At 38.2% G+C, this 24,760-nt stretch overlaps 1 protein-coding gene across 7 annotated transcripts in view; it reads left to right on the plus strand.

The window, feature by feature from the left end:
- The window catches only part of lcorl (ligand dependent nuclear receptor corepressor-like), a 112,121-nt gene extending 87,367 nt beyond the window's left edge, over positions 1–24,754 (plus strand). For 5 of the 7 annotated variants that reach the window (XM_048596657.1, XM_048596652.1, XM_048596663.1 and 2 more), the window contains 2 exons: positions 12,214–17,594; positions 23,517–24,754. In XM_048596657.1, coding sequence (XP_048452614.1) covers positions 12,214–17,594; positions 23,517–23,530 — 5,395 coding nt within the window. In that variant the 3' untranslated portion in view covers positions 23,531–24,754. Of the gene's footprint in view, positions 1–12,213; positions 17,595–23,516 lie in introns of those variants that run through there. The other 2 variants (XM_048596694.1, XM_048596702.1) reach the window with 1 other exon arrangement.
- The last annotated feature ends 6 nt before the right edge of the window (positions 24,755–24,760 follow it).

Raw genomic sequence — 24,760 nt, forward strand, 5'->3', positions numbered from 1 at the left:
GCAGGTCTTATGAGGAAAGGTTGAGGGAGCTCTAGCTTTTCTCATTGGAGCGAAGAAGGATGAGAGGTGACTTGATAGAGGTGTATAAGATGATGGGCATTGAGTGGATAGCCAAAGTCTTTTTCCCAGGGTGGAATTGGCTATCATGAGGGTGGATAATTTTAAGGTGATTGGAGGAAGGTATAGGGGTGATCTTGAAGGTTCTTTAGACAGAGAGTGGAATGTACCACCAGTGGTGGTGGTAGAGTCAGATACATGAGGGACATGGATGATAGTAAAATGAAGGGTATGCAGGTTGGTTTGATCTTAGAGTAGGCTAATAGGTCGGCACAACATCATGGGCCGAAGGGCCTGTACTGTGCTGTACTGGTCTATGTTCTATATAAAGGCTTTTAAGCTGTTAAGATCATAAAGTGCACCAACACTGACCAGTAACGTAAAGAAGTGAGAGTGAAGGCCTGAGTTGAATTTGTAAGGGTTGGGAGCCTGACTAGAATTGTAAATGCATTTCACAGAACACCTTTTATCTGGTTTTAGTGTGTGGTTGATAAGTTTCTCCAGATGGAACAATTTTCACAAATTAAAAGCAAAATACTGCAGGAACTGGAAGTCTGAAACAAGCGCGCACAGCTGGGGAATCTCAGCTTGCTGCATTTGTGTAGAGAAACAGTTGACATTTCAAGTGCAAATTGATGACTCTTCAAAAATGAAAGGGGTTGGAAAATACTTTTGGCATGGTTGACAGGGAAAGAGGAACGCATGTAGGTAGACTAGTGCACCAGACAAGTAGTTTGCTAATTGGGGTAAAGAGAAGTAGGTATCTAAAATGGGTGTAAATTTAAACATGGAAGGTTAAATGAAAATCATTTGAAAGAGCTGGAGATTGTTGAGCAAATGGTATCTGATGTATAGATGTAAAGTGAAAAATAAAGTAGTTGCAGAAGAGAAATTGGTCAGCTGTTTAAGTATCTTAGGTGGTTGCTGTGTAGAATGGGATATGTAAGACCAGGGAGGAAATTTCTGGAAGAGATGGGTTTGTTGCAGAGATGTCGGGTTTAGTGTTTGGAGTCATGATTGTGGGAGATAGAATTTGAAGTAATTGTACAGTTGGGAGGTCTCTTAGCTGCAAATGATGTAACCTTTGGCAAATTGATATTGGGATTAAGTGAGCTATAAATCCATAGGATATTGGGAAAGAAGTCAAATTAGCTAATATTACAGAAATGATTTTCAGTTGAAAATTTTGGAAGCTGAGAATTCAGGGGAAGAGGTCCAGGCAAATTGAAATGATAATGGGATGCAGGGAAGGAAGCTGCCTGATCAAAGTGAAAGAAGTCCAGCCAAGGTTTTTCAAGAATTATTCACCATTTTGAGTTTAGGATTTATTGATGTAGACATGATTAACACATGCTGAAAAAAGAGCCATTAGCGCACATTTCTGGACAGGGTAAGATTAGGGGGCAGAAATTTGTTTTTTATTAGTTTTGCTTGAGGATTTCGTGCATAATACCCAAAAGGATTTTTTTGTTATTGGAGGATGGACAGTATGGATTATTGAGTTGATGTTGCACAAGCAACTTGCTGGGAACTTGCCTACAGTACTATGTGGTGGATAACATGAAATAGAATTGGTGATTAGCTTGAAAGTCCTACATAAATCTAGAATGGATGAATCTCAATAGAATGCTTTGCAGTCAAAGATTAAAGCTGATATGACTGAAAATCAATTATTGGTAAATACGTTGACCTAGTATTTACTTCACGTTTTTGGTAAAATATATCTGCAGTCTGCATGCAAATATCCTGCATGCCTTAAAAGTAATAGATGGGAAAACCCTGTGTATTTGTGTAAAATGCATCTAACTGAACTTGCCTAATTCTCAATTTTTTATATATTCATTTAATTGAATATCTGTCCACAAAACTAGTTTTATTCCCAACTCCTAAAAATGATTATATTCCCTTTGGTGTGTCTCAATTCTGTGACTAGAACTTTAGCCGCAGCATGGAACAAAGCCTTTTATTCTGACATTTTTTTGTACCACATTGAGCTGTTTCTAAGCATTGCATTCAGTTGAGAGCTCTGAATACATTTTTATGGCATATTATTAAAAATTAAAGCTCCCTTGATTATAGGTTTTTAAATGTGTAATAGCTTAATGAGATAACACACTTTTTTCTTTAGTCTTCAAATTTATGAAATAAGTGTGTCTCCTTGGCCTCAATTGCTTCTATTGATTTACACCCAATTTAAGTTTGTTTTCTAATGAGACAGGCAGGCCAGTTTGGTGTAACCGGACATCAGTATGGATACTGTATTTCCAGATCTATAACCTCTGATTTCTACCTTAGGAGATGATAAAGGCGAGAAGTCACTTGTATGAGTGACTTATAGTTCCCTGACTGCAATAATAGGATAGAGTATGAGGGAAGAAATAACGGGACCCTGTCAAAAAGGTACAGTGATAACTTTGGAGAATGTTTATACACATATATAGACTGGAAAATCAAATGGGGAAAAGCAATCTAACTGCTTCTGTAATAGTTTTGAATGGTTATGGGATAGCTTCTTAAAACAATACCATCTGGGACCAACCAAAGGGACAAGCTACCCTGGACCTGGTACCATGCAGTGATGGGATTGATTAATGTCTTATAGTGAATGTATGTTAGGTAGTATCAATCATTGCATAATTATGCAATGCAATCAGTTTGAGGGAGAGAAGAAACTGTTCAAGGTCTCATTTTAGTTTAAAATGTAGGCATGAAAGCTGATAGGGCTGAAGTAAATGACAAATTAGATTTAAGGAATAGGTCAATAGAGATGCAGTAGTAGACATTTAAAGGGAAATTTCTAAATAAATAGAATAGATGAATTTCCAATAAGAGACAAATTCCGAGGGAAAGACCCACCATCCATAACTTTTTTTGAAAAAGTTAGATAGTGACAGTGTTGAAGAAAAAAAACTTAATTGCACAAAGATGGGTGACTGGTCTGAAGATTAGACAGAATATTTTTTGCAAAGAATAGCCAAAATCTTATTAGAGGGGAAAGATATAATACAGGCTAGCTAGAAATATTAAGAACAGATAGCAGGAGTTTCTATAGTTTTTAAACTCTGTTGGTCCTATAGAAAGTGAGTCGGGGGAATGCTTAATGGAAAATAGCGATGACTCCTCTTCGAAGAACTAATGTGCTGTGGATAAATGGGAACAGATAGATGTATTGCATTTAGATTTCCTGAACCTTACGATAAGGTGCCCCAGCAAAGATTATTTTGGAGAACTAAAACTCCTGCTGTAAGAGGGTAATGTATTTGGCATGGATAAAGGATTGGCTAGTTACCAGGAAGCAGTAAGCATAAGTCACTTTCTGGGTGGCAAAATATATAATGTTCCACAGAGATCTGTGCTGGAGCCTCAACTTTTTATAATTTCGTCTAAATGACTTGGTTTAGGGAACTGAGGATATCGTTTTAACGCGCAAATGGGTAAGAAGTTGTGAAGAGGACATAAAGGCTACAAAAGGTTATATATAGGTATTTTTTGAGTGGGCAAAGATGTGGTAAATATAATAGTGAAATTGTCTATTTTGGCAGGCTGAATTTAAAACAAAATCTAACTAGTGAGTTTGCAGAACTTGGAAATGCAATTAGATGAATCAAGGTTAGCATTCGGGTACAGCGAATAATTAGGAAAGCTAATTGTGTTACTGTTTCTTGAGGGGAATTGAATAGGAGCATCAGGAGTTGCTGTATCATTTATGCAAGGCATTGGTGAGACCAGTCTGAGGTATTGTATATATAATATTGGCCTCTTTATTTAAGGAAAGCTGTACGTGTGTTCGAAGTACGTCAAACGAGGTTTACTAGACTAATACCTGGAATGTGTGGATTGTTTCTGAGAAACGGTTAGACAGACTAGACATGTATCTGCTGTTGTTTCAAAGAGTAAAAGATTAATCAAGACATACAAGAGGATGTGGAAATGCTATTTCTTCCTGGGGGAGATTGAAGAACTAGGATTCAGCATTTTTAAAAATAAGTGGTTGGCCATTTAAGACCCAGTAAGTTTTTTTTTTTTTTGAGCATCATGTCTTTGGAACTCTTCCTCAAGTGGCTTAAATCAGGAGCTTTAAATTTTTTTTTAAAAAGTTGGAGAGGTAGGTAGATTTTTGATATGCATGTGGTTGAAAGGCCATTAGCAATGGACACGGCTGTGGAACGATCCAATCAGTCATGAGCAGGCTTAAGGCAATAACAAATGGATGCAGGAGTAGACCATTCAGCTCCTCAAGTCTGTGCTGCCATTCAACACTATCATAACTGATCTGCCCCAGGCCTCAAGTAGTCTTTCATACCAGCTTAGCTCAGCTATCATTCAGTTATGTTTCAAAAATCTGTCTTGCATCAATACTATGATGTATCCTTCGCAACTCTCCTGTAGTAGAGAATTCTAGACATTCGTTATCCTCTGGGAGAAGAAATTCCTTTGCATCTCGGTAACTAAATAAGGGAACATTCATTTAATACTATGTCCTCTAGTTCAAAACTCCCCCACTAGTGGAAGCATCTTCTCAACAGCTATTCTGTCGAGCACCTTCAGAATCTTGTATGTTTCACTAAGGTCATCCCATATTCTTCTGAGCTATAATGAATAAAGACCTGGCCCGTTTAGTTGCTCTTGAAAAGTCGACTCCTTCATCTCAGGAATCAGCTTAGTGAATCTCTTTTGAATGACCTCCAATTCTAGTCTTTGTATTTTAAAAAAAAATACAGGGACCAAAACTGTACAGAATACGCCTGGTGTGGCCTCACCAACACCCTGCATTGTAACCGGTTTGACTGTTATTAAAATACAGCCCCTGAGTAATGAAGGCCAAAATTCCATTTACTTTAATTACTTGCTGAACCTGAATGCTAACTTAAGTGTTTCATGCATAAAACACACAAATCCCTCTGTGCTGCACTTTTGAAGAGACGCTTACCATTTAAATAGTAGTCTGCCTTTTGATTTTCCCACCAAGGTGCATGACCTGTCACATTCCTACATTAAACTGTTAAGTTAATGCACACTGCCTCAATTTATCTATATCCCCTTGCAGATTCCTGATGTTCTCATCACATGTTCTCCCACTTATTTTTGTATTGTCAGCAAATTTGGATATTTTACACTGTCCCTCCTCCTCCAATTCATTCATACAGTTAGTAAATAATCGTGGTCAGACCCTTGAGGTATTCGACTAGTTACAGCTTTCCAACCTGAAAAAAATTGTTTAATTCCAATTCTGTTTTCAATGTGTTAAACACTCCTTTAATCCATGATAATCCAATACTGTGAGCTGCTGTCTTCTGCAGTAAGCTTTTTATGTGGCACTTAATTGAATGCCTTCTAGCGATCCAAATACACTACAATTTCAGTTTCCCTTGATCAACTCTGCTTGTTATATTCTCAAAGAACTCTAGCAAATTGGTCAAAACATGATTTCCTTTCTCAAAACCCATATTGTCTCTGTGATTGCGTTAAGCTTTTCTAAATATCTTGCCATTTCTTCCTTTAGTAATGAATTCTAGCATTTTCTCTGGGACCTTCACCTGAGAGTTCATATGTAGGAAGCAGTTCAAGCCCACAGTTACCAAATGAAGAGGCCTGCCACTTCAAATGTGACTTGCATTGTAGAGTAGTGGTAACAAATCAGTACAAACGAAATAAAATCAAGAATGCATGAATAGTGGAAGTTGTGTGTGTTTTTTATTTTTAGTGGGAGGTATGGTCTAACAACCTGAACTAGCCTTGCTTCTTTTCAGATTCAATAATTTGCTTCTGATGCATCTTCACAGGCTGTCTGTGGAACAAGAATGGTGTGAAAAAGTACACTTGCAATATGCTAAGCCACCCTTGTTGAAAGCACTACTTTTAATTTACCTCCAGATGTTAACAAATCATAGTCATTGCGTCACAAGGAGGTCTTGGGCCCATCTGTGCTGATTCTTCATGGAATTTGCAATTCTGTTGCATTCTTCCATTCTAGAACTGTAGTTCTGCAAGTTTATTTCCTTTAAGTACTCATTTGGTTGCCTTTTGAAATTGTTGTCTCAACTTTCACTGCCCTGTTGGTCAGCAAGTTTCAGGTTATTTCCATTCATTATGTAAAGAGTTCTTCCTTTTGCCTGAGATAACAAGGTGTAGAGCTGGATGAACACACCAGGCCAAGCAGTATCAGAAGAGCAGCAAGGCTGACGTTTCGCGCCTAGACCCTTCTCCAGCATCTGCAGTTCCTACTATCTTTGATTCAGCATCTGCAGTTCCTACTATCTTTGAAACAATTTTAACCCCACTGCGAAGCCTCTTCTAAGGATACCTCTGCTGCTTGGCCTGCTGTGTTCATCCAGTTCTACACCTTGTTATCTCAGATTCTCCACCATCTGCAGTTCCTACTATCTTTCTTTTGCCTGTCTGCATCTTTTGCCCAAACTTTAAATTTGTGTCTCTCAGTCCTTGTGCCATGAGCTATTGGGAAGAGTCTTTCCCTAACTGCCGATTCCACAAAAATCCCCTCAACGTGTTGTACTTGACCTTGAAAATAACACAATTCCCCTAACATGAAACATATACACTCTCTTCTTACTATTTCACAGTTTCAAAATCCTTTATAATCCAAGAGACCTGACTTCACTAATCAATAAATTAGTCCTTGACGAGGGAGCTGTCTAATGATGCAAGGTTGAGTAAATTTGTTCACTTCCCTCAAGTTCAGAAGAATGAGTGGCTTTCACATTGAAACATGCACGATTCTGAAGGAGCTCTATAACATCTGTGCTGAGAAACTCTTTCTGCTCATCAGGACATCTAAAATGTGAGGCGTGGTCTCAGGATAATGGATAGATCATTTCTTAATTTAGTGTTGCAAATCCTTAAAGTTTAAGGCTGGGATAGACACTTTTGGTGCCTCATGGAATCAAAGGGTATGGGTTATGGGCAGGAAAATGGAGTTGAAACCCAAAATTATATAAAATGCTGGCACAGACTCGACTGGCCCTGTGGTCTATGCGTGTTCCTGTTTCTTGTTTTGCTTCCCTTACCTTTTTGTCCTTGTTCAGAAGTTACCTAAATTATATTTGGTAACTAAATGCCACAAAAACACCAAACTATACTTATGACACATCTGTACTTGCCACGTAGAATTATTCCTCTCTTTCTCTTGCTATAAGATGAATAGGTAACATTTTTATTTTTCACCTTTATGCAAATGGATTCTATTCATGCTCCCTAGGATGTTCCCTCTTTCCAGCACTTCATGTTCCTTAATCAGTAGTGCCACCTCACACCTTTTTGTTTTCCTTCATTATCTTTTACTGAGCACTATATGTACTTCTATATTGAGTCCACTCCTCACCATATTTAAATCCCAGTTCTGTTGTTGCCACTGGTGGCTACTTTTCATAATTTATCAACCTTTATTCATTACATTTTCTGCACTTACATGTATGTGTTGTATTACTGCCTTTGTATACCTTGCAGTGATTCTTAAACCATCTTCATTTTATACCACTTTACTTTAATCCCTCCACAAGCGCGTTAGTGAACCTTCTTGCAAGGACAGTGGTCCCATTCCATTTTAGTTTGAACCCTGTAAAAGGAATGAAACTAGCCAGACCACCTGGCATTGAGTAAGGCACCAGAGCAACACTGACAAACAGCCTTATCAAGCCTGCAAATTCTTCCTTCGTAACATCTAAGGGCTAGTGACAAAATTGAGTACTGTCTCAGACTAGTCAAGCAACAGCCTGATGTAATCATACTGGAATCATACTGTATACGTAATGTTCCAGATAACATCACCATTTCTGAATGTATTCTGTTCTGTCCCATTGGAATGACAGACCCAGTAGAGGTGGCAGCAAAGTCGGGAAGGATGTCTAATGCCGAGCACGGGCAAGGAAACTTACTGTTTACCATGTACTCCCCTGCCTTGACTAATAATCCGTTCTCTTCCATATTGAGTATCATTTGAAGGAAGCACTGAGGATCGCATGGCACAGAATGTACTCTAGGTGGAGGACTTCAATATCCATCATGAGTCGCTGAGCCACACCACTATGAACTGAGTTAGCACCTTAAAGAGCAGAGTTACTAGGCTGGATCTGTAACAGGTTGAGGGGGAACAAACAAAGCATACTTGTCATCTTCCTCACTAATCTGCAAGAGCACCTGCCTGTGACAGTATCAGTGAGAGTTGCCACTGTACTGTTCTTGTGGAGTGGAAGTTCTCTGTTTGCATTGAGAATACCCTTTAGTGTGTTGTGTGCCACATCTCGCCCTGCTAAAGGAGATAAACTGTGAACACATCTAGCAACTCGAGATTGAATATCCATGAAGCATGTGGGGCATTAGTGGCCAAAATTGTATGATCTGCAACCTTGTGGCCTAGCATATCCCTACTCTGCCATTACCATCAATCTGGGGGATTAACCTTAGGTCAGTGAAGAGTGCAGGCAGGCATAACTAAAAATGAGACATCATTATTGTAAAGCTGCAAAACAGGGCTACATCATGCCAAAAAGCAAAAACAGTAAGTGATGGACATAGTTGAGCAGTTTCACAACCAACAGATCAATCCTGCTACGTCCAGTTGTGAATAGTAGTAGACAATTGAACAACAGACTGTGATCTCGGTATATCAGTGCAAAAGACAAGGGCAAAGTATTTGTATCGATCTTCAGTCAGAAGTGGCCTCCTCCAGAGGTCCTGTGTATCACAGATGTCAGTCTTCAGCCAATTCGATTTACTCCATGTGATATCAGGCCATTGTATGGTGCAAAGTATAGGCCCTGGGACAACATTCTGGAAATAGTCCTCAAGCATCAGTAAAGTGATGGAGAATATCATTACCAGTGCTATCAAGCAGTACTTGATCACTGATGGCTAGTTTGGGTTCCTGACCTCATTACAGCCTTGAATCAAACATGGACAAAAGAGCTGGACTTGAGGTGTGTGTGTGTGTGTGACAGGCCTTAGCATCGAGGCCATATTTGGCTGGTTGTGGTTGTTGAAGCTCCGTCTCAATGTTTCAATGACCTTCTCTCCATAAAATCAGAAGTGGAGATGTTGATTGCTAAATATTGCACATTCACAACTTTAAAAGCTGCAGCAGACCACATCCAAACGTAATAAGACCTGGACAGTATCCGGGTTTGGGTTGACAAACGACGGGCATCGCAAAATTACCAGGCAGTGATCATCTCCAAAAAAAATCCTTATCATCCCATGACATTCGATGACATCACTGACACCGTACCTCCACTGTTAACATTTTGGGGGTTGCCATTGATGAGAAATTGAATTGGACAATACATTATAAGTACTGTGGCTACACAAACAAGTCAAAGAATCCTGCAGCGAGTAACTCATCTGACTTCCCATATCATGTTACTATTTTTAAGGCACCAGTCAGGCATGCAATATATCGCTCCCCCTTGCTTGGACAAAGACAGTTCCAACAACACACTAACTTTGGCATCATTCAGAACAAACCAGCCGGCTTGATTGTTTGTGGATGTGATGCTATTCACTCCTTCCACCACCGATGCATAGTAATAGCAAAATGCCCCGTCCTCAAGATGCACTACAAACCCATGACCACTACCATCTAGAAGGACAAGGGCAGCAGATTCATAGGAACAGCAACACCAATTGTAATCCTGACTTTGGAGATATATTTCATATTGAATAGTATAATGGAAAGTATTTGCATAATGAGTTTTGTAAATCTGTGAAATAGGTATGTTTCAGTGACAAGGGTGGCTTTTATATTGTTCCATTAATGTTTTAGCAATTTGAAAATTCCAAGTAGTATTGATAACTATCTTTTGAATGCTTAGTCACAGCAAGAATTAAACTAGCATTTTACATTGTTAAAAATATGCTTCTCAGACAAAAAGTAATTTGAATATAGCCCACTTACTGCAATTGGAATCTTCAAAACCAAATGGAAAAAATACAAGATGGATGGATAAGATTGAAATTTCAATTAAAAGACAAGATGCCAATTGTATTGTAACCTTTGCAACAGAAAATTCTTGGGAGGAAGTAATTTCTGCATTTCAGAATTTTCTGTATTATTCAATTACATTAAAAACATTATAAAACAGCAATAATTTTACTGAGCCAAATAATGTATCTTCCAATTTTCCACTACTGTACTAAAATAATTCTGAAAGTTGCTTGGATCGAGTGAATAAATGTCCGCACAACTAGTTTTTCAGAATAATGAGAAACTGGTGTATTTCTGATTTAGACCTTCTTTGGGGTTTCCAATCATGTATTACAATCTCAGAATAAAGTATGATCTTAGTGCAACTTGCCAAAAGGTGTCACTCTCTCTAGACCATTTTTTCCCATAACTTTTATCCTGGTTCTTGGCATGGTTTATTGGTGTCTTACAATAATTTTTTTATCTGGCAATAGTTCTGATTTATTGCCAATGAACTGACACTAATAGGTTTATCTCAGTGCAGTGCACATTTTTCCATTTGCATGCAGGTAGATTAAGCAACAGTGTATCGATGAATGATTTAATGTCAGTATTTTTGTGTAAAGTATTAAAGATGTGATATAATGGAATTGGGTCATGCATTAGAATGGCAAAGTACATAGCTTAGTCTTGTATTATTTAATATTTTAAAAGGCAGAGATACTTCTATTGATCTCCTCCTTCCCTGAAACTGCAAGGCTGCAAATTGAAAGTTCATCAGCTTTATTTATAATGAATGAGTTTTATAGTTGGATCCTTCTTTTATTCACTCATGGGACATGGGCACTGCCATCTCTAGTTGCCCCTGAGAATGTGGTGGTGAGCTGCCACCTTGAACTGCTGTTGTTCATGTCCTCATAGCTTGGATCTAAATTAGGACTGCAAGTTAAATGTGAAGAAATAGGATTGAGAATACACATGTCACTTTAATGGCTGGGTCAGAAGGCTACCTAAATTGTTCAGAGGCTGGTAAAGGTGAACTGGGGATCAAAGCTATAAGTTTATCTGGATCACTGTTTCTGCCGCATTGAAGCAGGAAATATTTGTTAACTTGGAATTTTTTTAAAAGAATCTATATTTTCCAGCATATGCTTAGTTCAATGTGATTTAATGCTATAGTTCTCATACGAATTTTTATGCTGAACTCTTTAGAAGATAATCAGTTACTTGAAAAGAAATTTTCTATTGCCTAGTGGTAACTGCATCGGTCAATAGTGCGTTGAATTGGCTGACATCACAAACTGGTCACCAATCGGGTCGTATATGCATATTGTTGGTTGTTCTGAGATATAAAACTGTGTTTACAATAGTGGGTACAATTCAATCAATTCTAACAGATTAGCAGCCCAAGAAAATTTTCAGCAAGGATGGCAGTCACCTATGTTCTTCATTGCTATCAAATATCTGTTTTATAAAGGCTAAATGTTATTTAAAGTTGTTTTGTTTCAAGAAAGAATGTGATCTAATTTGAATGAAAATTGAGTACTGGTTTACTCTATGATGGTATTTCTCAGACATTTTTCAAATTTCATCTTTTTTAATTTTTACCATGCTGCAGAATAACTGGGTTAATAATTTGCATGGATTGCACCTTTGTGCCAAGATGCACAAAAATGGAAGCAAGATCCAGCAAATTATTATAACCATGGAAATTGATGTAATGTTGTAAGTTTGTTTAGAATGATCTAAAACTTTGACTTAATTTCATGTCCTAAAGTCATGTTTAATGCATGTCAAGCATCGTGTTGAGAAACTTTTACTCAATAATTTATTAACATATTTTTCTAGATGTCAAAAACTCAACGAATGCTCTTGTTCCCTGAATTTGTCCAGTTTGATCTTGTTCTTTAAATCTAATTATGCATGACAACTTCATGTAGCTGGCAATCATGTCCCCTTCGTATACAAATAACTAATATCTGAGAAAAATGCTGTAGTTGTGATATTTGTCTTTTTTGCAGGATCTGCGTGTGTATATGTAAAGATTTTGGCACAGTATTGTGTCAAATGTAAGCGCTCATTTTACAAGTGAGCATCTCTTCTTCCAGGAGCTGATTTTGAATGTTTGAGGTTTCGGTGTAATATTTTTAGTGATTGTATTTAAACAATTTTGCCATCATTATTAACTGTAACCTTGCTAGAAGGAATATTGTAATGATATGTTTTATTTACTTTTGCAGTTTTAAGAAGGAAACTGATGCAGGAGTGGTGTCCAACTCTACTGAGAAAACTGGCTGCATAAATCATGAAGCATTAAATGAAATTTTATCTACTTTATGCCCTAATCATCGGAAACTTCTGACTACAATGCTTAAGTGTCTAATCCAAGAGAAAGACGTTTCCAATGTGCAATACAGAGATCAAAGAATTACACAATTTAAAAATTCCTCACCTGATTTCAATGAAAATAAAATATGTGAGGGATTATGTAACTGTAACAGATTCAAATGGTGTGAAAATTGCACCTTGCAAACTGTACAGCAAGTTCCTTTTCCATGGGTTTCTTGCTGCTTAAGAAACCTACGTTGTTTATCATGCAAAAAAGGAACTCATGGCTGTCTCACCATAATAAGTAATGGAGTTTGCAAACAGTGTAACAGAAGCAATATCTACCAGATTTGTACTGGGTCTTATAAACATTTGTCTGGATGCACTTATGCTGAAGAAAGTACCATTCAAGCTTGCAGTGAACCTCCAGATGAAGAGACTTGCAGCATAGAAACACCAGAATCTTCAGCCCTCCCAGGTAATGTCACAGATTATAGTAAACCACGAAGTCCATCCCCTCCACCTCTATCACCAGTAAGAACTGATGAGTTTGAAATTGATGAAATGAGCAAAACTGCTTCAGCTTTGAATGCTGATAGTATTGAGCTTATTATTACTCACCCTCCCTCTCTCTCACCAGAAGAGGAAAAGGATTGTGACTCAGTAGTCTCAGGCCAAACACACAAGTCAAAATTTGCAGAAAAATTCGAGGAAGGAATAGATGAGTTTGTGGCAGTTGGTGAAATTAGTAGATCATCAGATTCTGAGAATGATCTGGAAAAAGGTGAAAATTCTGCTTCGTTTCAGGAGGTAATGGAACGAATAAATGAAAAGTTGAAAACAATAGAAACAACAGATGATGGCCAAATTTTGGCTGATCTCTTCAACAATGATTCTTACCAAGGCAGTAATGGTAGTTTTAAGTTGAGAGAAATTGCAGCCACTTTGCTACACAAAGCAAAGGTCAGCGATTATAGCCTAATGGAGTTACTTAGGCAGCATGAGGAAAACCGAATAATTCAAACACGTTTTCGGAAACGTCAAGAAACGTTAATTGCTCTGCATAACTCTCCAGATTCTCCATTATCTCGACGTCAAACAGTGCAAATAAAGAGAGACCTTGCAAATCTTGACCAGCTTTTTTCAAGTAAGAAATCGGCATCTGAAAAATTTGGAAAGCGGCTAGCAAGGAGCGGCATTAGAGATGCATGCTCACTAGCCAGAGAATATTCGCCCATCAGTGAAGATTTGCAAAGTGCAAACAACATAAATAAATATTGTGGTGGTTTCCATGATCCATGCAAAACTGAATTTAAGAGCTTATCTGAAGAGCATGTATTTGGTGAATCGGGAGACGTGACAGAATGCATAAATTCACCAGAGAGTTCAGACTTGGATCTGTTAAACATTCTTGAGGTAACTGACATGGATGTCGAGACTCCCAGGGATAGCACTGACAACTCAGTAGTTGATCCTGGTTATAAAGATGTGCCTGTGGTCTTGCAAAATTCTGAGAAGATAGATTGTAGGTCGAATATTGGCAGGGCCAAACGAAATATTCTGCCTCCAGAAAGGTTTTCTATATACATTACTGAGCCTAGAAAAATGTTTTATGCTGCTTGTTTTTCAGAAAATCCCCAGCGTAAACCTATTAAGACAAAAAAACCTGACCTGGGCTGTGAGAGTAGTGCTAGTAAAATGTCTAACACTGACAGCCCCATGAAGCAAGAGCTACTCAATGGACAGGACAATATAATTGTATATGAAGTGACTGAAAGCTTAGAAGTATCCACTTCTAGTCAGACTGAACTTCTGAAGGGCAAAAATAGCATAAGCAATGAAAATCTTGGAAATGAGCCTAATATACCTGAGGTGGTACCAAATGAACTTGTGGATCAATGTAATAATAAAATGCAGAAGACAACTACAGTGTTGAACACTGACCCAGTGGAAGCAGTTTGTTCCATGGAATGTAATGGCCCTGCACAATCTGATATTTGTATTAATTTTTGCACTAAGGATTACTCAAAATTTGTGGACAAGCATGGAATTTTGGAGAATGCAGTAAACAATTTACTGTCCGGTTCACCTGAATCTGGAGCCGCAAATATACTTGAGTCTAATTCACTTTTAGGCAGTGACTACCTGAGTGTAATTTCTCCATTGCAGCAAAAAGACTCTGCAGAGGAATTTCATGGCAAGCCTGATAGTCTACAACATGCAACTTGTGAATGCTCAGTTTTTGAGAATACTGATTCTACAAATAAAACGGGTCAGAATTGTCCAAGTAGCTACAGCAGCCCCATAAAACTAATGTTTCTGTCTAAGATAAGCAGTGAAAAAGGAATTAAATATACACTGACATCTGTAAACTCTTCTAAGGTTGACACAACCAGCTGTATTTCAGACCTTGATCTTGATGTTCTCCTTAAAACACCAGAGGAAAGTAATTCATTCGCTGCTGAAAGTAGTAATATGCCAGAATATTTCCCAAACCGATGTCCTAAAAGTGGTGATACAGTGGAATATTTCCCAAATTCAGTAGGTGAAAGCGGTCATGCAGCAGAATGTTTGCAGAGTTGTTCAGAAAGCTCACCTGCCTGTGAGGAAGTAAATTGTAGTATTGAAATGGATACCTGTAGTTATAATAGTTCTGCATTTCGTTCCAACAGTTTTACAAGAAAAGCTGCAGTTGAAATTACTGATCAAATAATAGAATTGGCAGCAACTCCAAAAGAAATGGACGAGTCTATTCTAAAACGCAAGCCTGGTCGTCCCAAAAAACTAGGCCCACCTGTGGAAAAACAGATTAAAAGGCCAAAGGGCAGACCACCTAAACCTAAAGTAGAACTGTCCGAACCTGTCGAATGTACAGCTGAAGCTCCAGATAGTGGAAAAGTCAGTACATTACGTTTATCTTCCACAGACGATAGCCGCAATATTAGAATTACCGTTGTCTATGGAAGATCAAGACGGTTCAGAAGGTTTGTGTCCAAGAATGATAAAATTGTAGTTAATGCTACTAAGAGTGATTTAAAGCAAACTTGTGAGAAACAAATAGAAGAAATGGTGCAGGGGTCTGCAAAGGAATTTTTTGGTAAGCCTCCTAGTTCTGCATCTTTGACCCAAGGTGAAAATCGATTTGATTTAGTGAGACCCATTAAAGATAAAACTGTTTTGCTTCATACCAGTGGCAATGCTATTTGTCCAAATAGTAAGCCGACTGCTGTTAAAACTTCTAACAGTGGACAGCGAAAGCCTGGGCGCCCTGCAAAAGTTAAAATTTCAGGTATATCAGTAACTGTTGATGCAGTATCACCTCAGGAAAGAAAAGTCAGTATTAATAGTGTATTACCTCCATTAGTCCAAGAGTATTCACCTTCAAATAAATTGTCTGTAGATGCATCAAACAAAGATGGTGAATCATCTGCAATAATACAAAATGATTGTGAAATAAGTTCAAAGGATAGTCTTGGTGACAAGAAAGCAAAATCTGTCCTACCCTTGAGACATTCTGTTAGACTCAAAAAACCATCTCTACACTTCCTGCATTCTTTCGCAAGCTCCAGTTCATTTTCTCAAAGTAATGCTTTGGTACACAAATCTCGGAAAGTGCTTTTAAACAAACCAGGGAATGAACTTGCTAAAAACAGAAATTTGGATATTACTATGTTATCTGAAAACATCACCTCAAATCTTCCATCAGGGAATAAGAAAGAGGAAACCACAAATGAAGTAGCTGAATTTGGCTGTAGTTCGGAACTATCAGCAGATCCAATTTTTGTATCGAGCACTTCACTGAAATGGTGGCACACCTCCATTTCAAAACAAACTTTGCAGGAAGAACTTGACAAGCAATTTGAACAGGTAAACCGTGGCTGGCTGCCTGTTGATCCTGCAGAATTGAGTACTTCTGACAAAAGAAAATACCCAGGTCACTTAGATAGAGTAACTAAATCCGTGGTGATTGTGGGTGACGATAAGCATGTTCAAGTTTCTCCTATCCAAATGTTGTTTCAGGAAAATTGTAATATGGATAAAATTTGTGCATGGTTCATGCAAACAACAGAAACTCATTCATTATCTATTGTAAGAAAAGAGAATGCACGTGATCCTATTGAAGTTCTGAATGCTAATGGAGTTTTAACAGCAGGAAGTCAAGTTGATACTTGTCCAAATCCTCAAGCAGAGCATTTAAAAAAGCACCTTAAAAAATTTGCACTAGAATCTCCTGTAAAACCAAGAACGCACTTCCCTCCTTCAAGCAGAATGTCCAATTTAAAAGTCTATAAAGACAGAAGGAAGCTTTTACGACTTTGCTGTAAACCACAACATTCAAGCCACAAAGAATTGTCACAGCATCGTAGAGTTCAGTATGAACAATGGAAATCTGTTTGGAAATGTGTAAGCGGAAATCCACAGTACCAAAATCTGAAACCAAACACCATGAAAACAGCAGTCAGCAAAAACAGTAAGAACACTGAGCTTGAAATTAATAGCTTTCCACCTGAGGGAGAGCCAGTATTAATGTCCAGTGGAAAGGAAAATGAAAGCAAAGATAAACTTAAACCTGTAAATAGCATAGATGTTGGTTTATCTGACTGTGCCACCGTACAGAACTTAAATTCAACAAACTACCCCAAGTGCAAAAGAACTGAAAAACTTGAATCCATAGCAGAAGATTCCGAACAAGAGTCCGTTCTGGAGGGGCAACACAAAACCACTTTCCAAAATGCAAACTGGAAACTGGGCAATTTTAAAGAGTGTAGGGTATTTCTAAGAAAGATAAACTCTCTGGAACAGAGCCATTTTAGAAATTACAATGTCTGGCAGCAGTCCAAAAATAGATTATCTGATACTAAAGGCACAAGTAACCTTCAGAGGTACACTGAAGAACATAATGATTCTTGCGGTGAAGTTAATGCATTTGAAACACAAAGTTTAAACTCTACAGGTCCTACTTTATGTGAACTGAAAGGGAAGAGAAAGCACAAAGAAAGGACAAGTAATGAGACTGGATTAAGCAGTTTGCCATCTAAAAAAGTTCAGCACTTTCCCAGCAAGTGGTCAATGCCCTGCCAAGTTGACAACGATCACTTTCCTTCACTGAGTAGCTACAGTAACCCAGTCAAAGAAAATAAATCACAAAAGGAAAATGCAGAAATAGTGAAGAGTAATGCAGGGAAAAGGAAAAGATGCCAAGATGTGAGCACAACTGCAGCAACAGTGAAGAGGCTGAGACGGTCATCTGTTGAACAAAGACTACCGTATAATCAATTACAGTTTCAAATAGGTAAGATTAATCCATTTTTCAATAATTCATCATTGCAGAACAATTGAAACCTCAGCCATTCTGCCTCTACCTTTTTATTTATTGAAGTCTGAAGTTATGACCTTAATTCAGTGAAGTGAAATGAAAAGCTAGTTTTAAAAAAAAAAAAACTTCTGCACCTAAAGATGTGGTAATGTTTTATCCACTGGCACTTTGCCATTATTCTGTGCGCGTGCATTTTTCTGTATGACCAGTTAAGGCCAATGAAGCCATACCTATTTATATTAAATAATCTCAGCAAACATTCTTTCACATGTCTGAAATTTTCTGTCAGACTAGATGGCTGAAGTTAACTAATTTTCTGTCTAGCCTGGGCTGAAGTGGGTTAGACATGACTTAACTTCTGGGTTAAAATCCTGTTCAGAATGAGATGGAAGTCTTCTGACTTCTGATTCAATAGATATGGGCAGTCTTAAGGCAGTTATTTGTGGGCATAGTGCCAAAATTGGCATACTATGTGATGGCTGTCATGGGAAACAAGAGAAAAAAACCACCCTGGCCCAATGTGGATATTGCACACACTTCTTTTTGAGCAGAATAAAGGAGGCTTTACACTGTATCTGACTGTATTAAATGTAACCTGCCCCTACCACATGTCAACACTTATTAGATTGGACCTGGAGATTGCAACTCATCTGGGTACCACAACTTAAAATATATTGATATGGGAGTTAGCATTGAATTTTAATGGAATAATACCCGGACTCCAAGGGTCACACTACAAAGTGAGATTCAACAAACTAAGAGTTTATTCTATTAACGGTTATGGGGTGATTTGATCAAGTTTCTCCAGCTATTACAAGCTACTAGTAGGATAGATTGGAAGGAACTATCTCTTCCAATTAGAGAATCTAGACTGAAGAGTCATGTTCTAAAAGTTAGAGAGGCCTTGCAGGAGTGAGATTAGGAAGTATTTCTTTACGCAGAGTGATAAGTTTGTACTCTCCATGAATGACAATTATTGCTTAATTAATTTTATAACTGAAATTGCCTACAAAAACCTTTCAAAGGTTATTAACAGATATAAAGTTCAGTCACAAATGATATTGAATTGTGGCCTTGTAGTGCAAAATGGCCTTTTCTTGTTTGTGTTTTCTATTCCTAAGATGAACATCCCAAAGCTTGAAAGCTTTTTAAGAGAAATGAGACAATAACAAACTTGTTGGAAAACCAATGGGGCACACTAGAATTTTAGTCAGTATTCCTCTATAGCATGATAACACATTTGTGTAGCTGTCCCATTGGTGTCTCAATTGGTTAAATTTTAAATGCTTATCCTTGGTTAATTGATATGGTTTCTGTATACAGAAAGTTATTCTGAGACAAGGTCACAAAGTGTAATTTGCAGCTCATGAGGCTTCAACCGTTAAAATCCTCTTTTTAATGTAAAAGAAAAGCTTTTGAATCAACTCTTTCATGGAAAAGGTGCCATGAAATGCATATTTGATGATATTGACACTTCAAAATTAAGGGAGTTTTTTTTTTGCCAACAATCCAACCAACCCAGTCCTCCTTCATACATCAGTCTTGCCATCTCAAAAATAAGTCCATCTTATAGCTAGAGCATCCTTGCTCGGATAAGGAGACCAAAACTGCACTCCAATTGTGGTCTAACCAAGGCCTGTGAAATTTTATAACAAGTCATTCCTGCTTCTCTTGGTACAAAGCCCAATGTACCATGTGCCTTCTCTGCCTGCTGCATCTGCATGCTTGCTTACAGCAATTGATATACAAGGACACCCAGGTCTTGTTGCACGTTCCCCTCTCTGTTTATAGCTATTTAGATAATCTGCCTCCCTGTTTTTTGTTACCACGTACTTCATCTCCAGTGCACTTACTCACTCACCCAATTTGTCCTAATCTCATTGAAGCATCTCTGCATCCTCCTCGCAGTTCACCCTTTCACTTAGTTTTGCGTCACCTACAAACGTGGCAGTATTACATTTAGTTCTCTCATCTAAATCATTCATATACATTGTGAATAGCTGGAGGCCAAGTACTGATCTCTGCAGTACTGTCTAGTCACTAGTTGCAACTCTGAAAAAAACCTACTTATTCTTATTCCTTATTACCTGTCTGCCAACTAATTCTCCATCTATGCCAGCACATTATCCTCAATCCCATATGCTTTACTTGTTAATCTCTTGTGTGGGACCTTATCAAAGCCTTCTGAAAGTTCAAGTAAACCACATTCACTAGCTCCCCCTTGTCAACTCTACACGCTTAAAAATTTGCAGTAGATTTGATTTCCCTTTTATACATTAATGTTCGTTTTGATCCTGTCACTGTTTTCCAAGTACCCTGCTCATTTTATAATGGCCTCTAACACTACTCTACTACCGATGTCAGGCTAATTGCTCTAGAATTCTAGGATAGTTTTTTAAATTTTCTTTTAATAATAGTGGTGTTAGCTGCTAATCCATAGGAGCTATTCGAAAGTTTGTCGCATCTCGAAGGATGATCAACCATTCATCCACTATTTCGAGGGCCACTTAGGTTTTCTCAGATATAGATTATTGGGCCCTGGGGACTCAATTTCTCCAACACTTCCCTGACTGATTTCCTTTCATTCCTCCCTCTTGCTAGACTCCTACTTCCCCAACATTTTTGGAAATGTTCTATGTACTAGAATCACAGAAATCACTACAGTGCGGAAGTAGGCATTCAGCCCATCGAATCCACACCAGCTCTCTGAAGAGCGTACCACTCAGACCCACCTCCCTTAACCCTATCCCTGCAACCCTGCATTTCCCATGGCTAATTCACCTAACTTGCATATCTCTGGACGAAATGGACAATTTATCATAGCCGATCCACCTAACCCACATATCTTTGGACTGTGGGAGGACACTGGAATGCTCTCAGGAAACACAGAAACGGGGTGAATGTGCAAACTTGACACAGACAGTTGCCCGAGGGTGGAATTGAACCCAAGACCCTGTTGCTATGAGGCAGCAGTGCTAACCACTGAGCCACCGTGATACCTTGCTTTGTGAAGACATAACTCAAATGTGTATTTAATTGGTCTGCCAACTCTTTGTTTCACCATTATATTCTTCTGCCTCTGACTGTAATGGACCTGCATTCATCCTGACTACTTTTTTCACTTCACATACTTATAGAAGCTTTTACAATCATTGTTCCCCAGAAGCTTGCTCTTTACTGTATTTTCCCCATCTTAATCAATCCTTCTGCACCCCTTTGAAGTATGAACTGCTCCCCGTCCCCAAGTCTGCTGTTTTTAGCCTATTTGTATGTCCCTTCTTTGTATCTAATCCTGTGCATATGCAGTCGATCTAGTTGCTTCAAAGCATGGTGATACTTCAGGTTTGCTACCATGGTAAAATTAGCTAGAATAATGTTACTAAAGGCAAGCTAGATAACAAGATGAGGCCATGGTTAGCTATGGTTGGGCCACCTTTCCCTTCTATTTATGTGCCAGACAGGAATGAACAATTGTTGCAGTTCCACAACGCGCTGTTTTTAAATGTTTGCCATTGCCTAGTCACTGTCCTCCCTTTAAGTGACATTTCCAATTTATCATAGCCATCTTGCACCCATCACTGTGAACCCATCATCATAGGGAGTAGTTGATGCGAGTAATGCAGATGTATTTAAGGAACAACTAACATTGTGACTGTTCCTCAGCCTGTTTTCCTACCTATCTTTACATTATCAGCAAACTTTGGCTACAATATTCTTGGTTGCTTTATTCAAGTTACTAATATAGATTGTATATAGTTAAAGTTCCAGGACTAATCCCTGTCTCACACCACTGCTTGTAGCTTGTGAAATTTTCAGGTTCACAAACCAACAGAGAGAACTTGCCCTTGGAGAGAACTTCTTGTTTCAGTTTCTAAAAGTGAGATCTCTTAATCTCAAACTATGTCACATGAGCAATAATCTTCCGGACATGCACAAGTCCCCTCAAGATATTGTATTTCAATAAGGTCATCCCTCATTCTTCTAAACTGCAATGAATAAAGGCTGAACCAGGAGGGAGTCCAGTGTACCTGAATATTTCCTGTACATTAGCCAATTCTCTATTCAAGCTCATATTATCCCCCAATACCACGGGTTCTTACCTTGAGTAGTAAGCTTTAAAGTGACACCTTATCAAATGCGTTTTGGAAGTCCAGAGACATTACATACTGGTTTTCCTTTATTTACCTTGCTTGTACATCCCGAAAAGAAATTTGTCAAATGTGATTTCCTTTTCATACAGTTGGGCAGAGTCAATATGGTTATGTTCTTCTCTGTTCCACTGGATCCCACTGTTTTACCAGTGGTAAATGTTAGACTAACTGGCCTATAGTTCCATGTTTTCTGTCCCTCCTTTCTGTGATAGTGGTGTTACATTTTGAGTTTACCAATCCATCGGAACTTTCCAGATTCTAGGGATTTCTGGAAGATTGCAAAAGATGTAGCCACTTATTTTAAAACCCTAGGAAGCAGGCCGTCAGGTCCAGGGACCTTATCAACATTTGTTCCTATGAGCTTTTCCTCCTTCTGTTGTCCAGAAATTACCATTAAGTATATTGAGTGGTTAAAAAAACAGAGTTGGGGTCCGTGTACATGAGTTCTTGAAGGCAGCAGGCAGAACAATTTGTGAAGACTCTTTGAAAACACATACAAGATTCTTGACTTTATAAATAGAACATAGAACATTACAGCGCAGTACAGGCCCTTCGGCCCTCGATGTTGCACCGACCTGTGAAACCAATCTGAAGCCCATCTAACCTAAACTATTCCATTATCATCCATATGTTTATCCAATGACCATTTAAATGCCCTTAAAGTTGGCGAATCTACTACTTTTGCAGGCAGGGCATTCCACGCCCTTACTACTCTGAGTAAAGAACCTACCTCTGACATCTGTCCTATATCTATCACCCCTCAATTTAAAGCTATGTCCCCTCGTGCTAGCCATCACCATCCGAGGAAAAAGGCTCCCACTGTCCACCCTATCTAATCCTCTGATCATCTTGTATGTCTCTATTAAGTCACCTCTTAACCACCTTCTCTCTAACGAAAACAGCCTCAAGTCCCTCAGCCTTTCCTCATAAGACCTTCCCTCCATACTAGGCAACATCCTGGTAAATCTCCTCTGCACCCTTTCCAATGCTTCCACATCCTTCCTATAATGTGGTGACTAGAACTGTACGCAATACTCCACGTGCGGCCGCACCAGAGTTTTGTACAGCTGCAACATGACCTCATGGCTCCGAAACTCAATCCCTCTACCAATAAAACCTAACACACCGTACGCCGCCTTAACAATGCTATCAACCTGGGTGGCAACTTTCAGTGATCTATGCACATTAGCCCGGTACACTCTATTCCTGTTACTCCTTCCAAAGTGAATCACCTCACATAGGCACATGGTGTTCAAAACAGACCCTCCTATGCTCAGATCAGCTTAAAACTGAATGTATTCAATGGCTAATGCTTATCATAGTGACAAACATACCCCCTGACTGTACTTTAATTGGAAACTAGTTGAGAGCGTATAACAAAAGAACTCCAATTGTCAGGTTCATTAAACAATATCACTGAGGGAGTTAACAAATCAAGCATTTGAAAACACTTTAAGGAAGTAATTAGTTGTCAGAGAAAATCCAATTCTTTGCATTTTGTCACACCTTTTTGTTTTTCTAGTCAAATGAAACAAACAGTTATTCATACTGAGTTGCTGAGTATGGTGAAATCATGGTGCAGTTTATTTTTTAAAAATCCTTATTTCCCATCTGATTTAACCATGTTAATGTCAACCCCATTTGAAGAATTAAAAATTCCCATTGTTAGGCTTGAAATGCTTAAATGGCATAGGAAAGTTTGTAAGGAGATATTTTGGAAGTTAATTTTTTCAATTTTTGCATATAGGAAACTCAAGTTGATGCAGGATTATACCGTAACAATGGATGACTGAAATAAAACAATGCATCAGTTCCTACCAAGACTTGGCACATCCTGTCATAAATTGAGAATTTTAAGAAGAAAACTTTCTTATCTCACTCAGCATCACATTAGTGCCTTAATATTCAGCCTACTGATTCAGGTTGAATGTATGTAGCAATAACACTTGTATTTGCTGCTTTGTAGCCAAAACCTGAAGCTGTGTGAACAATGTTGTAGATATCAGAGGTTGCACTAATACTTTTTTGTAGAAAACATTCTTACTCTTATTTTGTTCTGTCTTGTAAGAACCGTTTAAATCTACAGTTCAACATTCCTCTTAGGTTACTACTAGATCTCAATGTACTTTACAACAAAAGCATTAATTGTCCAAATATTCATTTTTTTTAATGAGCTCTTCTGTTTGGAATTTATTTGCACCAAGCACAGCACGTTTGAAGGTCGCAATGCAGTCAAGGTTTATATGACATTTTTGGAAGAGAAATGATGGAGCATGACGTATTTTCATTATCCGTGTTTTTGAAAACCATAGCACTTCAGTAATTGTACTTTACTTTATACTTTATTCACTTTTGATGTATATTACATTGTAATTTTTTATAAATTTGTATCCTTAATGAGTAATTTGGTGAACTTTCAAAATTTTAAACAGTTTAAATTGTGTTTTTGTGGAAACAGCTATTGATGCAGGAGTAAAAACTACCTCAAACAGTTAAGTGATGGTCTAGTTTAAACCTTTTGTTGGGTTGGAGGTGTCCATTGATACAATAAGTGTAGACTGCAATGGTACCCGAAGCTTTCTGTTACAAGTCGTCAGCAATTATTTGGTCACAGACTTGAGAAACTGGCCATTATAGTATCATCGTGATCCAAATACACACAGCAGCATATTTTTCCAAGCACTCTTCCTCAGTGACATTTAACTCAGGGAAAATAAAACTTGTATTTTGTTTCCAGATAACTAAGTCTGGATAGAAGTGCCCTGTGGTAATGTGTTACTATTCTGAATGTGATTACCTGGAGTGCAGCATTTCTCTACTAGAGTTTTTATTTTTACAGCCATGTGCACCTTGCTTATTCATTGCCCTGTCAACTGTATTAATATTTAGAAATTTTAAGTTGTTGTACGACATTATCTTGACTAGAATGAGTTTTTTGGGTTGTAAAATGGAAAAAAAAAGTTTCATCTTTTATTTTTGTTCACAATTTTC

This window comes from Rhincodon typus, chromosome 1 (assembly GCF_021869965.1).
Source record: "Rhincodon typus isolate 14 chromosome 1, sRhiTyp1.1, whole genome shotgun sequence".
NCBI lineage: Eukaryota > Metazoa > Chordata > Chondrichthyes > Orectolobiformes > Rhincodontidae > Rhincodon > Rhincodon typus.